The 16,125-nt window shown below is 39.7% G+C and overlaps 1 protein-coding gene across 1 annotated transcript; it reads left to right on the top strand.

The window, feature by feature from the left end:
* Window positions 1-507: 507 nt before the first annotated feature.
* On the top strand, window positions 508-5,961 carry olfm4.2 (olfactomedin 4, tandem duplicate 2; the record flags this gene model as incomplete). The annotated part of the gene is made up of 5 exons (XM_081347854.1): window positions 508-564; window positions 696-863; window positions 2,382-2,594; window positions 2,669-2,813; window positions 5,156-5,961. 5 exons carry the CDS (start codon window positions 508-510, stop codon window positions 5,959-5,961), a joined length of 1,389 nt encoding a protein of 462 aa, XP_081203980.1.
* Window positions 5,962-16,125: the final 10,164 nt, after the last annotated feature.

Here is a 16,125-nt window from a genome sequence, read left to right as displayed (position 1 = left end):
AAAAAGAACACTTAAATTTAACTCTATCAAGGCCACCCCTAAAATAAATTTCTTTTTTATTTAAAAAAAATTGTGTGTTAGCAGTTATGCTGCTTTTTATTAGACACTCTAGAGTTTATTGCATTTCATGGACGGATGAATAAATGAATAAATGGATGAATAGATGGACGCACAGAAAGGCAGACAGACAGAGGTCTAGATCACACCAGCACTCAGTCATTGTGATGGCATGTTGTTACAGTAATCCATGAACCATCTCCAGGTTTGGCAAACAATGTTTCCTCTCAGGTCGATTATGACTGTCTTTTATGATAATCTAACAATAAAACACGAACAACGTATTAAGCAAACATGAACTGTGTGCATATGTCTTCATGACAAACGTCATTGTACATCCCCTGGATGTCAAACACAACTGTCATGAGAATAAGACATGTGCTGTAGATTAGTTCTGATAACATGCTGCATATAAGACCGTAGCTGAGAAAGAGGAACATATTTGGACACATGATGGATCTCCTGCTGCTCGTGCTCCTGCTCGCGGCCCCTGCTCACACATGGCTGGTAAGAGACTTACTAAGAGTCACTTTGACACTCACTATCTCAGTTTTGATTCATTGCTGAACCATTTCCAAAGATTCGATTTTCATACATATCTTAACGTTAAGATGAATGAGCCCATAATGTTTCTCCAGTCTCTAGAGGACTGGGGCTCTGGCAGAGTCGATGGCTCCGTCGGAGAATTTGGACAGTGTGTTTGCAACGTGTTCCTGCCTGATACTTCATTCCCAGCGGACCGTGTGGAGCAAATGCAGACGTCCTCAAATCAGCTCTCTGTAGAAATCAAACTCCACATCAGCAAGGTAGATTTATGTTTATATAGTCTAGATTAGCGGATTTTCTATTCAACCCAACGTGTTATTTTAAAGGTACAATATGTAATATTTTTTTTAATAAAATATCCAAAAATCACTTGCACAGAGTGATATATTTCCTGCAGTTGTGTACTTACAATATCCCAAAAGTCTCCAAAGATTTTTTATTTCAGAGAAATTCCAATTTTAAATAATAGTCCGTCCCGGTAAAAAATGTCGCCTGTCAATGACGCAATATCCGCGCTATCCTCGGTTTCCGCATTTCACTGCGTCATCAACAATTTTTTTTTTAAATATTGTAGCTTTAACATCGAGATGCTTTTAGAATTTTTATTAATTTAATTAATTGTATTTATTTTTTTAAATGTCTATATAGTTTTTATTCATTTTATTTCAGTTTTAGTTATTTTAGTACATCAAGTTATAAACTAAATGAAAATGAGAAATGTTTCCTTAATTTTATACCAGTTAATATTTATTTTATTTCAGGTAACAAAGGTGTTTTAGTTTTTTTTTTAATGGTTTAAGTTTTAGTTAACTATAATAACCCTGGAGCCAACACATTACCACTAGGGGTATAACGATACCCTCGTATGATATGTATCGATTCGATGGTGAAGGCTATGTGCTGATATGGGGCTATTTTAATTCCAGAGGCCAAGGGAACTTTATCAGGATGCATAGTATCCTGGATCCATGAAGTAACTGGCCTTTAAAAATAAAAATCTGCCTGCCTCTATGGGAATTTAACATAGGGGTGTCCAAACTTATGCACCCTGTATTTTAAGGAAGAACATTTATTTATTTACGATACATTATTCATTCACAAAGAAAATTGGTGTCCTTAAAGGTTGGATTTTTCCTAATTTTTTTAATTAAGGCATTAAGTTCAATTTCCAAAAGTTGATTTTTTATTCCTCTTTTTAGTCAACTTTAGCATGGGTGTCTAAACTTATGCATAGCACTGTATATAGTAGTTTCATGCAGTACAGACACTAAAACTCTGTAAACGTGATTTTTTTTTCCTCACACAGTAATTTTTATTTTGGGTGAACTATACACAATACATAGTTGGATTTTTGCATTGCGATATATCGTGACAATATATTGTTACACCCCTAATTACCACAACTGTTTTTTGTACACATTTAATAATTTAACCAAAAACTTTATATAATAATGGTTTAAGTATTTAGTTTCTAAATGCCTCCATTGGTTTTCAGTCATCTCAATGAATTTGATGGCTTTCTGCAGAGATCATTTACAGCACAGACCTTGTTCATCCTTGTCGTATTTTCTTTGACCTAGTGTAGTTTTCTTGATGTTTTTTTTTGAGGATGAGGTTGAGTTCTACCAACTGACAGAAGAGTTTGTGATCGAACACACAACCGTTGACATCAACTAAAGATATTCTCTATCTCGCTGTTAAAAGTCAATTAAATAAATGCATTTTGCTATGCTAATCATCTATTTCTCATTTTTTATAATTATATTTAATGTGTTCAGGTCAGCAGTCTGAAAGTTCAGCTAGTCATTCTTCTCGGCCAGCTCTCCAACCTGACGGCTCGCGTGGAGAATCTGGAGAGCGGACCGGACAAGTACATCAAACTAGAATTTGAGCTCCTCCGCATTGAGCTTAGAGAGTTTGAGGCTCTGGTTACGCAACTGAAAACTTCTCTAAACTCAACTTCACCCGCTTTCGAGAGTCTTTTCATAGAGGTGAAACTTCCTTCACTTACACAAAACATGGCATTATAGTGTTTGTATGACTCTAATTTGTTTTATTTTGTAAGATTCGCAATATGAGTTTAATTGTGGACCAACTGGAGAGCTACGACCGAAGCAACTTAGAAGTGATTCGCATCGAGTTCGCCAAACTTCAGCGGAAACTGGAGAAATGTCAGGATGATAAGGAAGACTACTCTAATGCACAAATAGGTAGGCTAATACTAATTTTCTGAGAAAATTATACACATTTGGCTTATTTGAAGTGTTTTTATATGATACATGTAACAAGGTTTTTATTATTTCGATTTAATTACACAAAATGTGCGTAGGAATCTCTTGTATCCATGAACTTTCTTATTCTTCTTGTTCTTCTGATCTTTAGTCTATGGCAGCCCATAGAACCACTTGAGGGAATGTAATGACATTTGGCACAGAGATAAGAGGACAGTCTCAACATTATCCACAGCAAATTTGGAGTCTCTAACTCAATCCCTCTAGCGGACCAAACTTGTACTCATGTTTATGCTAATAACTTTTGAACCTTAAAAGTATTAGTTCACTTCAGAAATAAAATTTCCTAATAATTTACTCTCCCCCACATCATCCAAGATGTTCATGTCTTTCTTGCTTCAGTCGAAAAAAATGTAAAAGAGCGAAAAACAAATTCTCGTCCAACTTCAAAATCTTGCATTCTTGCATATGGAGAAAAATGTTTTCCTCAAAAACCTAATTTCTTTTCGACTGAAGAAAAAAAGACATGAACATCTTGGATGACGTTGGGGAGAGTAAATTATCAGGAAGTATTAACTCGGAAGTGAACTAAACCTTCAAGGGCTAGTAACAAAATTCTCATTTGATTTGCCTCAAGATTCGACTGGTATCACTGTCATTTTCCATCATGAATTTTCTCCGAAATTTTGAAGTTCTCCAAAATGACGCACTACACACTTATACTCTGCACTATGAACTCAACCATCTAGTGTATGAATTAGTTATGAAAGATCATCATCGGAGTCTAAAGCCCCTCCCACTCTGCTACGCAACTAAAGCTGGGATAGTCGAATGCATGGGGGGTCCAAAACTCCACACTATTTAAAGTGCACTTTTTCTTTTTGGAATTTACAGTGTGAACACACTAATCGCTCAATTTATAATACAAAATGGCATATAGTCAAGTCACCTTCATTTATATAGTGCTTTTAACAGTATGGATTGTTTCAAAGCAGATTTACAGTGATAATAGAAATTAGCGTAACAGTGAAGTTGCGAAGATCATTAGTCATTAACTTAGGGGCCGCTAACACGACGAAACAGAAAACCCTTAACGCGCTCCGGCCGCCCATTCGCACAAAAAGTGCCTGGTGTCTCGAGAACACACTCCCTGAAATAGGTTTGAAGGTGCAAACGATTATCCGTTTTTTCTGCGCAAACCACAAAAACACAAACCCGCGAAAACGCAGACGGCGCGCACATGCGCATCACGTGTTCGGTCGATAGGGTCAATATAATAGACCATTCATCCAATTTTTACGAAATTGTACGATATATATATTAGGGCTTGCATAGACTAGTCGAGAGATCGACTACTTCCACCATTATTCGGCGCTGTCAGAAACAATCGACTACTCGAGCGTGCATTAACCATAACGTAATTCAAAATGGCGAACGTCACCAACAGACACCACACATCAGATGTGTGGAAGTATTTCATCAAGGATGACAATAATATCGTAGTTTGCCAACTCTGTAAGGAGCCGTTCACATACCGTATCGCGTCTAAAAACGTGTGGAAAGCGCGGCTGTACCGCTGTCTCCTTCTTTCCACAAGTGCTTGCTACGTGCTGTTATGGAAAAACCGAAGACCTGCTGTGCACTTGCGGCATTCTGAAGAGTTAAGATGTTTTCAACTTGCAGAGGCATCGCGCGCCTGGAAAAACTAGCGCACCGCACTGCATGCGCGTTGCGACCACGCCGCTTCCATTATGAGTGCACTTGTCATGCACCTACATTTAAAATAACGAACTTGAGTGTGCAAAAGACCCGATATGTGAACGGCCCCTAAAAGCGGACATTGGGTCTGAAATGAAAGGCAAGAACGGCTATTTATTTATTTTATATTATAAATTAAAATCTGTAATGTCATAATTATGTTTTGAGAGTTTACTTATGTAATTGTTGCATTAGGCTATGAATTAATATTTATTGATAAGAACCATTTCATGTTTTTTAATTTACAGTAGCATGAACCACGAGTAATCGAGTAACTCGAGTATTGTTTTGATAAGAAATCGACTAACAGAAATCAGTAGTTGTGCAACCCCTAATATATATATATATATATATATATATATATATATATATATATATAATAATGTGACCGTTTTATGGCCTGGTTAACTGTCAATTATACTTTACAATTAAACATTTACAGTTAGGTTTCATAGGACCAAATTCTTCAACAATATTTATACATTTTAGTTAATTCATTAATGTTAACAAAAATAAAGTGTGTTAAGTGTTATTATAAAAGTTTTTTGTCTAAAATCTCCAAGGGTCCTGTAAGCATGGAGGCATTCTCAGGATTGGAAAACCCGTCGTCAGCCAGTTAAACGCAGACTTGAATGGAGGTTTCAGGTATGGAGGATGGGGTAAAGACTCCAAGCCCTTGCCTGGTTCTGAGAACATGTACTGGTACTACGGCTATACGGACACTCTGGTCACTAAAATTACACAGTACTCAGACTACTACAAGCTGATCATGAGGCAGGTTTTTAAGAAACATGAGCTTTTTGTCAGAAATCAATATGATTGGCAAGGCACTGGAAACAACTACGTTGTGCGAGAAAACACCCTGTACTATCAGTTCAGAAGCACTTTTGGTATGGCAAAGTTCAACATGACCAGTGTAAAAGCTCAGAACAAGGTTATTCCCAAGGCCAGCACCAGATTCTCATACCATTACTCGGCCAACCAGAACCTGGACTTCGCAGCCGATGAGTCCGGCCTGTGGGTAACGTACGCCACGGAGGAATCGAACGGTAACCTGGTTTTAGGGAAGATCAACGAGGAGACGTTTGAAGTAGAGCAGGTTTGGCAGACCAGCGAATACAAGCAGTCAATCACAAACGCATTCATGATATGCGGCGTTCTGTACGCGACCAGGTCAGTAGATACCCAAACAGAGGAGATCTTTTACACTTATGACACCAATAAAAACGAGGAAAGCTACGTTAGCATTCGCTTTGAGAAGTTCCAGGACTTTTACGTGTACCTGGACTACAATCCTGCCGATCAGAAACTTTACATGTACAACAACGGATACTATGTGTATTACAATGTGAAGTTCAAGGCTGCTTAGATAAACTACTGCTTTTAACCTTTACTGATAATTGACAATGTAATCTTGTCTGTGGAAATGCAAATATTACAATAAAATTACACACAAGCATCACCTCTTGCATGTTATAATCTTGTGTGTCAAAGTTGTGCAGGTTTACCAAACATTTTCTTTTTGTGAAACATTCAAAGCTTAAAAGCTGACAGCATAAACTAAAGTGCTTCAGCTATAAACATATAAAACAAACTTATACAGTCAACAAGAATAGCCAAAGTCTTTTCTTCAAAGTTTTAGGATTCTGACTTGCCATTCATGACTGCTGATGAACTGGAAGAATAAAAAAAGGTCTTTTAATCAAACATCTTGAAGTGTGTAAGTACAAGCATCTGGACTGGTCTCTTTGCACACAATGCATGCTGGGAGATGCAGCCCAGTCCATCTTCAGACTGAAGCAACACACACTGTTCAAGTTCTGCTCATCCTCTGCTTCCGTTTCATACGGTGTCCCTCAGGGGTCCATCTTGGGTCCTATGCTTTTTAACCTGTATATGCTCCCACTGGGTGATATCATAAGGAAGCACAACATCTCTTTTCACCTCTATGCGGATGACACACAGCTGTACCTGCCTTTAAAATCTCGGGATTCCATACATTCTCTCCTAGTCTGTCTTGATGACATTAAAAATTGGATGGCTAACAACTTTCTCCAGCTAAATGATGATAAGACAGAAGTCATCATTTTTGGTTCTCGCAAGGCAAGATGCACTGTGGAGCAAAATTTAGGCCACCTCACTCCATTCATCAAACCTTATGTCAGAAACTTGGGTGTCATCCTTGACTCAGAACTCTGCCTTAACAAACAGATTAGTTCAGTTGTCAAAAATAGTTTTTATCAGCTTAGAATGATTTCACGGATAAAGTCTTTTCTATCTTATAATGACCTTGAGAAAGTTATCCATGCCTTTATAACATCACGGCTGGATTATTGTAATTCTCTCTACCTCGGCCTCCCACCGTCATCTCTTAGACGCTTGCAGCTGGTGCAAAACGCAGCAGCGCGCATTTTAACTGGCACTAGGGAGCGTGAGCACATCACCCCAGTTCTGGCCTCCTTGCATTGGCTACCAGTTCACTTTAGGACTCAGTTTAAAGTTTTACTGTTTGTTTTTAAGGCACTTAATGGGCTCGCACCAACTTATATCACTAACCTTGTACAGCCACATTCAGTACAAAGGTCATTACGATCGTCAAATAAAGGGCTCCTGTTTGTGCCGCGCTCACGGCTTAAACAGAAGGGTGATAGAGCTTTTGCAGTCGCTGCTCCGCGTTTGTGGAACCAGCTCCCCCAAGATATTAGATCTGCCACCTCCATTGTTGCATTTAAATCTAAGTTAAAAACTCATTTTTATTCCCTGGCCTTTCTTGCTCCTTAAATTTGGCACTCCTGTTTGTTATCTGTATTTTCTGTGTTGTGTGCTTTTTTACTTTTTTATTTTTATGTTTCATACAATTGTGATTATTGGTGCTATGTTTTTTTATTCTAACTGTGCTTTTCTGGTCACTGATTGTACAGCACTTTGGTCAGCTTGCGCTGTGTGTAAATGTGCTTTATAAATTAAAATTACTTACTTACTTACTGCCTTCTCTGCATCACCAGCAACATTACCTTATACAACAGCGTGAATGATCACAAACGCTCTTAGTGCCAGCATTAGAACAAGCCAGTGATGAGGCAAACAGAAAACAGCGGCACATGGTGACTTTTGTTAAGTTTCTGTAAGAAAAAAAACAAAAAAGTAACATTAAAAAGAGCCATGTACACAGTGAATCTAAATTTGGTTGTCAGTTCACCTTTTAGTGCTTAATCCTATTCTGTACACACGTTCAGTATTTTATGGGAGTGACAACCACATTCTTCAACCGAATTCTCAAAAAACATGGGATATATAAACACACTATGAAGGGCTAAACGTCCTACCCTCAATTAAACATATCTAAAATAAAAGATACAGTATGATCATTGATTTCAGAAAACATGGCCACACGCATGAAGTCACATCCATTAAAGGTCAGACAGTTGAATGTACCCAATCTTACAAATATCTTCGGACAATTATCAATTCAAAACTGAACTTTGAGGCAAATTGTAAAGCTGTGTGCAAAAAGGCGCACCAGCGCTTGTTTTGTTTGAGGAAACAAAACTGTCTTATTTTAACATTGACAAAACCTTAATGGTCGTATTCTACCATGCTTTTATTCAATAAATCGTATCCTTCTCTTTGGTGTCATGGTTTGGGAACCTATCCTTAAAGAACAAAATGCACAGATGTCACAGAGCAATGTTATTTATCTATTTTATTTATTTATTGGTTTATGATGTTTATATATTGTCTAATGTCTATTGTCTGTGTTTGTTTCTAAAATGTGTGGATAACTCTGACATTGCTACACAAATCTACCTACGGGTACAAATAACGTAACCTGAAAGGAAATAATTATATGAAATTGAATATATAATTATAAGTCTGAATATATATACTTGTATATAGTTGTAATTAAAATTATCCCTACCCCATTGCAAATAAGGTTTATTGGCAAAATTTACAGACAATGAACAAATCATACAAAAGTAATTGAAAATAGCTCAACACAACATCTTGGTTACGTATGTAACCCCCGTTCCCTGAAGGAGGGAACGGAGACGCCACGTCGGATGACCGACAAATAGGAATCTCGCTAGAGTGGCCTACTATATCTACTTCAAGTGTAACTAAAATGAGCCAATGCACATTGGCATGCGATAATTGCTTCAGCTGCACTGCATAGATGTGGCGAGTGAGCTCGCATCCTGGAACCATGGGCAGGCCGGGGTCTTAGTAACACGTGGGCGTTGCCCGGCACAAACTCTAGGCCTGATTCGTCGACTGAAGATGCCTGCAGGTCCCCTACCCTCTTGATGGAGACCATTGAAACCAGCAATAAAGTCTTTATAGACAGAACATTTAAATCTGCTGACTGAAAAGGCTCGAAGGGCGCGCTCTGAAGTGCTCAAAGCACCAGAATGAACAAAATGGAACACAAGATTCTCCACCCGGCCCTCTTCTGGGGGTGCGGTCACAGTTTCCCGAAGAGCAATCCCCTCCATCTCCGGGTCACCCGTCCTAGAGTCTCTTACCCTTGCGCTTCCCGGCTGGTTTGGCGGGGAGCCCTGTCTGCGGCCGGGGCGACGAGTAGACTTTGGTGATGCAGCAGCGGACCACCGGGGCAGGATGTGTGAGAGAGCCTCAGTCTACTTACTTCTGGATGGCTGAGAACTGCTGGGCAAAGTTCTGAACCACATCGCCGAAGAGGCCGGTCTAGGACATGGGGGAATTAAGAAACCTGACCTTGTCCGTTTCCCTCATGTCGGCCAGACACAGCCAGAGTTGGTTCCTGGACCACTAATGTGGACATCGCACAACCAAACCGACCACGCCTAAACCTTCATCGCACAAAGCGCGAGGTTCGCCATGGTGCGAAGTTCCATGCAGAACTTCTGGGTTGTGACCACACTCGTGCAGGTCCTTCAATGCCTTGGCCTGATGGACCTGCAACAATGCTATGGCGTGTATGGCAGAGGCAACTTTCCCACAGGCCTGGTAAGCCTCGCCAGTTAAATCCGACAAGTGCTTACAGGCCCGGGAAGGGAGACACGGATTCCCCCGCCAGGTGCAGTTAGGGCACAGTTGCATTGCAATGTGCCGTTCCACAGGCGAAATCGCTGTGTAACCCTTAGCGGCCCCGCCATCAAGGGTGGTGAGGGGGGAGAAGCTACCAAGATGGTTTCGGGCAGTAAAAGTGAATAGCTCAACGTCCTAGTGAGCTCCTTGTGCACCTCGTGGGACTGAGAACCAGCACAGGCCACCCCGAGAAACCAATTGTCCAGCCATGAGGGCTCGTGACACAGTGATGGGTTCCACTCGAGCCCGATCCTCTCAGCGGCCCCGGAAAGCATAGCCATAATCTCAGGATCTGACTTGGGCAGCGCTATGGTTCCCAAAGGAGGCAGCATGAACAGCTGCAGGAACAGGAACAGCTGCAGCAACACAGATAGGGTTAGTGCAGCCTATGGTGTGCTTAGACAACAAAACAAAAAAAACAAAAACAAGACAGGGTTCCTGCAGGTTTCAGTTAGTCAAATTTAAGACATTTTAAGACCATAAAGATTGAAATTTAAGACCTACACGACACATTGCCAAAAAAATATTCAAATCAAAGAATTCATTTTATTTCAATGAATTCAGTAATTGAAAAAGCATTAACTTAATTTACAGATAAAGCAATCACATTAGTAAGGGACTGTTCGTTTTTTATTTAAGGGGCCACCGGAGGAGTTTTGAGATCTGTTGTCAAAAAAGACATGACCCTCCCTTCGCCAGCAATAAATTTTTCTATGACCCTCCAAAATGATTGTGAAAAAAGGCATGACCCTCCCCGATAATTTATTGATTAGCCTACTTCTGTACTGGTTTGCGCTTGGCAAAGATGTTCAGAAGGAAAAACAATGGCTATCTGTCAGATAGCCATTGTTTGTTTGTTTTTTTAAAACCATAAACTCTTGCTTTCTCATCTTACTAGGGCTGTAACGATAGACCAAACCTACGATTCTGTTCGTATCACGATTTTTGATTTTAGATTTGAAAAAAATCATGTTTTCGGTGCTGATGCGGTGTGACGCGTTCAACATGTGGGTGGCGCTGCCAACAAAGCATCTAAAAGCTGTCACAAAGAACCGGCAAAAGTAATGATTATTAATATGTCAAATATAGCAAGGAGACATTTTAATTGTTTATTAATAAACAAGTGTTTTCTGTGTCGACTGAAAAGATGAAGTTGACGATGCGTCGCAATCTTCTCAGAATGCGCCAGAGAGAAATGCACATTTCACGCAGAAAGCAGTCTGTTTTCCTTCGTTTTGAATTGTTCTGTTTAAAAGTAGACATTTCAAGCTTTCTATATATTTCTCAGGTCTGTGAGGCAAGTAGCGTACCTTACGCTGAATTTCGGTTCATTTATGAGACAAGAGTCCAGTTCACTCGCCCGCGCCTCCGTGTCATGATTATCTATGTTCTACTATATTTACTTCTTATTTATTAAATCCAGATGAAACATTGATTAAAATTAAGATACAATTAATAAAAAAACGAAATTCACTTTAAAGAAAGGCTTTGTGCTTTCTGTTTGAGGTCTCTGTGAAATTTTTAAAGTCGCTTTCAGAGCAGTATTCTCTGTCCGTAATGGAGAACTGTCACGCCCGTAACAATTTTTTTTTTTTTCACATAAATGCGAACACGAAAAATAAAATAAAAATAATATTATATGTTCTGTGGAGGCCGATCTTTATTCATCCGGTGGGTATATATCTTTTGGTTTGCACAGATTACAAAAAAATATTTTGACACCTAAAAGTTAAAGATTTTTTGTGTCACGTCACATGTATATTTCCCTCATATTATAAAACGCATGTGTAGACTGATATTTTTCTAATGTCTTGACTCCTTTCAGACGTTTCAAAATATTGGTATTAAATGCATTTTCTGAGAATTTATATTTCAAGTTTTGACTGCAAATGTCACGTCCATAACACTGGAATCGCCCAATTTTAACAAATTTATCCTCAACTAGTTTTTGTGGTGTAGGTCTACGTATTTTATTATGTTAACTTAAATAATACTAATAGTAATTTAAAGATGTGGTAGCCCTACATCTTACACATCGTGGAAACAAAATAAGAATGGAAACTAAAACATGGTTGTATCGCGCTACAGCGCACATTCTATCAGCTGCAGCTCTGGCGCCTCAGTCCCAATACTGTAAAACTCGACGTACGTTCACATCACATGTTAATGCAGCGGTAGAGTTATGTAGTACCCCTGAAGAAGAAGTACAAAAAGATTAAAGAAGAATAAAGAAGAAAATAAAAGAGAGAGCGCTGCTGCAGTGATTGCTTCTTAACAGTGTATTGATTCTGAATCACAAATAATAAAAACATACATGTATAACAAATGCTCAGTACATTACATTATCAGTGCATATATCACTTTTCTTACAAAGTAATGACTAGCTGTATTATAAGTAACTTCAAGCATGTCTCATCACACAGAAACTGACACAGTGACACTTGTTCTTTACAAAGAGAAAACACATTTTAAGACTAAATATTTACCCAAACCCACTAAATGACAGTATGAAATTTATGACAACAATGCAGCTGAGATATATTACATGCTCATGTCTGACCAATGTTCACTCCATTGTCCAATGTATTTCCTACAATAAAGTCACTTACAAGATTGATAAAAACTATTGAAATGCATAACTCAATTCACAGACATGAAGGAGTTAATTACCCAAATGTGCAAGTTTCAGATAACTCATAAAACTGAAACAACTTAATAAACTCTTATATTCAAACAATGTTGACATAAATGACTCTCTCTCGTGTATAGCGGGCTAACGCTCTAATCGCGAGGCATCCATGCTAACCATGTGCTCAGAAATGCTAACACATGACACACTATCACTACACTAAAATAAACTGCTTTCAATCCGTACAACTCATCAGTATTACATTAAACAGTGTTACTACTCAAGACCGAAGTGTTTAAATTACCTGAAGAAGAAGTACAAAAAGATTAAAGAAGAATAAAGAAGAAAATAAAAGAGAGAGCGCTGCTGCAGTGATTGCTTCTTAACAGTGTATTGATTCTGAATGAAGCGTATCACGGGCGCGCGCCACATACCGAAGTGTGCGATGACGTCACCACGCTGGTATGCCAAATGAAAATAATTAAATGGATTAATGCACATAACGCTCTTACTCATTTCGTTTACCTAAAGCACACATAAACATTCAAACAATATTAGAAATATCAAGAAAATGACATTGAACAATTCTATAATGCATTTGAAAATAACATTTAACGATTCTATAATGCATTTGAAGAAATTAATAAACATAAAAATCACTATATCACACACTCCCCCACAGGATAAGATGTCGTCCCGACATCTACCAATGCCCTTATAACTTTCCATTGCTATTCATACCCATGACATATAACATCTTTTTTTTTCATCACGTTTCCTCTATAATGATACTTTAAGTTCACATTTGCCAACAGTCCTTGTCAACCGATTAAGTCTTTTTGTACTCAAATGTAATAGATCATACCCCATCTCAAAATAAATTCAAGTTCAGGGCTTTCATCCAGTGTCCAAAAGGAAAACAAAACACAAAAGTCCATTTCAGCACACAAAAATACTTTGAAGTCCCAGGCCGAATGCCATGTAGAGAATTGCACAAATAATGATTCAAAGTCTGTGCAAAAATGTTTCAAAAACTTTTTTCAAAGTGTTCACTCAATGTTTTTATAGGCCTTGCAAAACAGTCCATGTCCCTTTGGCCTAGAAACAGTCCCGTTTATGTGTACGTGCATATGTGGGCAACAGTTCTTTGTTTTTCAAAAGTTCTTTCACAGTCCATATGAACAATTAGTGTGTGTACTAGTCAGTAAGAACAATTAGTGTGTGTTCTCAATTTCTGTTTCAGTTTCAGTTCAAATTTAATACACAGATGGTGGTCCCGGGTAGGGAAACGCCGTTGGCACCCAAGGCGTAAATGTAGGTGTCCACATGTGAGGAAAGTGTGGATCATACCCAAAACCAGTTGCTTGCACTTTGGAACAGGTAGGAGTCCCTAAACTATCATAGGTGAACTTCTTTGGTGGACGTCGTTGTCTCCCTGAATACTGGTATCCTCTTTGCACCTCAACAGGTCTGTCACTTGACTCAATTTTCTCTGGTTCTTTCGCAGGTAAATTTTCATGTGCACTCGCTGGCTCATTTTCGATTTGTCTTCCAAACAGTTCAAATCTGTTCTCTTTCACAGGTACATGAGCAGGTGTGGGAACATCTTGTTCCGCGTCAGCTGAAGGTAACAGTTCTAGTTCAAGCTGATTCAGTGGAGAACTATCTGATGCACTCTGATGAGCAGGTAACTCAGGAGGTGAAAATTGTATTAGCGCTTCCTCTTGTCTCTGATCATTACCACTAGGCTGCTTTCTCAACTGGCAAGGCTCAACTGGTGTATAATACTCAGAGTCACTTTCACTTTCCAACTCACTTTCTTCCATTCGGTTTACAGGTATGCTGGAGTTCCCCTGTGGCTGTCTCCGCTGTGATTTCGGTTTCGGCGTTGGATCGACTTCAAGAGGTAAGTAATCACATGGCATCAGCAAGTTTCGGTGTAATACTCGTGACCTCCCTTTTCCTCGCTCAGGCTTTATCTCATAAATCGGCACATCCTCAGCAACTCGGCGTACAACAACATGAACTTGCTCTTCCCAATAGTTCCGAAGTTTACCTGGTCCTCCCCTCGGAGTCAGATTTCTTACAAGAACTCGACTTCCTGAATCAAGGTCTGTGTATCTCACTTTTTGATCATAATTCCTTTTATTACGCTCGCTTGCCTTTTTTGCATGTTCTCTAGCGATCTCTTGTGCTTCTTGCATCCCTTGTTTCCAAGTCTCCAGGTACTCACTTTTGTTTGTGGGCAGGCTGTCTACATTAAGCCCGAAGAGAACATCAATGGGCAGTCTCGGGGAACGACCAAACAAGAGGTGAAACGGGGAGAAACCAGTCACTTCACTTTTTGTGCAATTGTAGGCATAGATCAACTTGTTCAATGAGTCTTTCCAACTTGATTTCTGTTTTTCAGTGAGAGTTTTCAACATTTGCAACAACGTCCAATTAAATCTCTCAACTTGCCCATTTCCTTGGGGGTGATAGGGAGTAGTTCTTGAACCAGTGATCCCACTATACTTTTGCAATTGTCCAAACAGCTGATTTTCAAATTCTCCCCCCTGATCATGGTGTATTCTCAACGGAAATCCAAACTTGAGAGCGAAATCGTTAAAGAGTCTGTCTGCCACAGTCTTGCCAGATTTTGACGTTGTCGCATATGCCTGTGCGAATCGTGTGAAATGATCGACGATGACAAGGATATATTCATATCCTCCTCTGCATTTTTCTAAGTGAAGGAAGTCCACTGACACAAGTTCGAATGGGCAAGTCGTCGTGATAGGTTTCAGGGGTGCTCTTATTTCTCTGCACGGTTTCTTTTGCTTAATGCAGGAGCAGGTCCTCAACACATAATGCTCAATGTCACGCTGCATGTGGGGCCAAAAGAAGCGGTCTCTCATTAAACTTGTGGTCCGATCGACGCCTTGGTGTCCCATTTTGTCATGCAATTCCTCCAGTGCAATTTTCCTGAATCCCGTTGGCAATACAAGCTGAGTTCTCTGTGCTGTTTTTCTTTGCAGAATGCCATCCTCATCCAGCATCAACTTATCCCACCCTCTCATCAAACTTTTCGCTGCTGAACCCGCAGACCTCCACTGCTTAGAAGAAGGCTTTACTCCTGACTGTAAGTGATGAATTACCAACTCTATGTCGTTGTCTTCCCTCTGAGCTCTTCTGATCTCTTCTTTTGATAGGGGTCCTGCTGATGTTGTACTGGTCTCTGCAGATGTTGGTGAACTCTGGCAAGCTATAGCAAAGGACCATGGTATCCCTGATTCAGACTGGACTTCCACCGCCTGTATCATGGCTCCTATTGAATCAGATGAAAGCTCCTCTGTGTATTCTGGGACATTTTTTTCCGAGAGTGTTGTCAACCTGGATAATGCGTCAGCATCAATGTTTTCCTTTCCAGGCCGATACCGGATTGTGAAGTGGAAATCAGCAAGCTCTGCGACCCATCGGCATCCCGTTGCGTTCAACTTGGCGGACGTCAAAACGTAGGTGAGGGGATTGTTGTCACTGTACGCTGTAAATGTGGGCGCATAGTAAAGATAATCTCTGAATTTTTCAGTGATAGCCCATTTGAGAGCCAAGAACTCCAATTTACCACTGTGCAAATGGTAATTCTGTTCTGCTGTTGTTAATGTCCTCGATCCATAAGCAATCACTCTTAATTTCTCTTCCTGGTGTTGATACAGGACAGCTCCCAGTCCCTGATTTGACGCATCGGTGTGCAGTACAAACGGCTTTGTAAAGTCTGGGAACCCCAGCACAGGCGGCTTAACTAGACAATCAATCAGTTTTTCGAGTGTTTCCTGATGTTGCTCCGTCCATTCAACCAAC

This window comes from Scardinius erythrophthalmus, assembly GCF_964197995.2.
Source record: "Scardinius erythrophthalmus genome assembly, chromosome: 19".
NCBI lineage: Eukaryota > Metazoa > Chordata > Actinopteri > Cypriniformes > Leuciscidae > Scardinius > Scardinius erythrophthalmus.
This window is presented reverse-complemented; position numbering and strand designations above follow the sequence as displayed.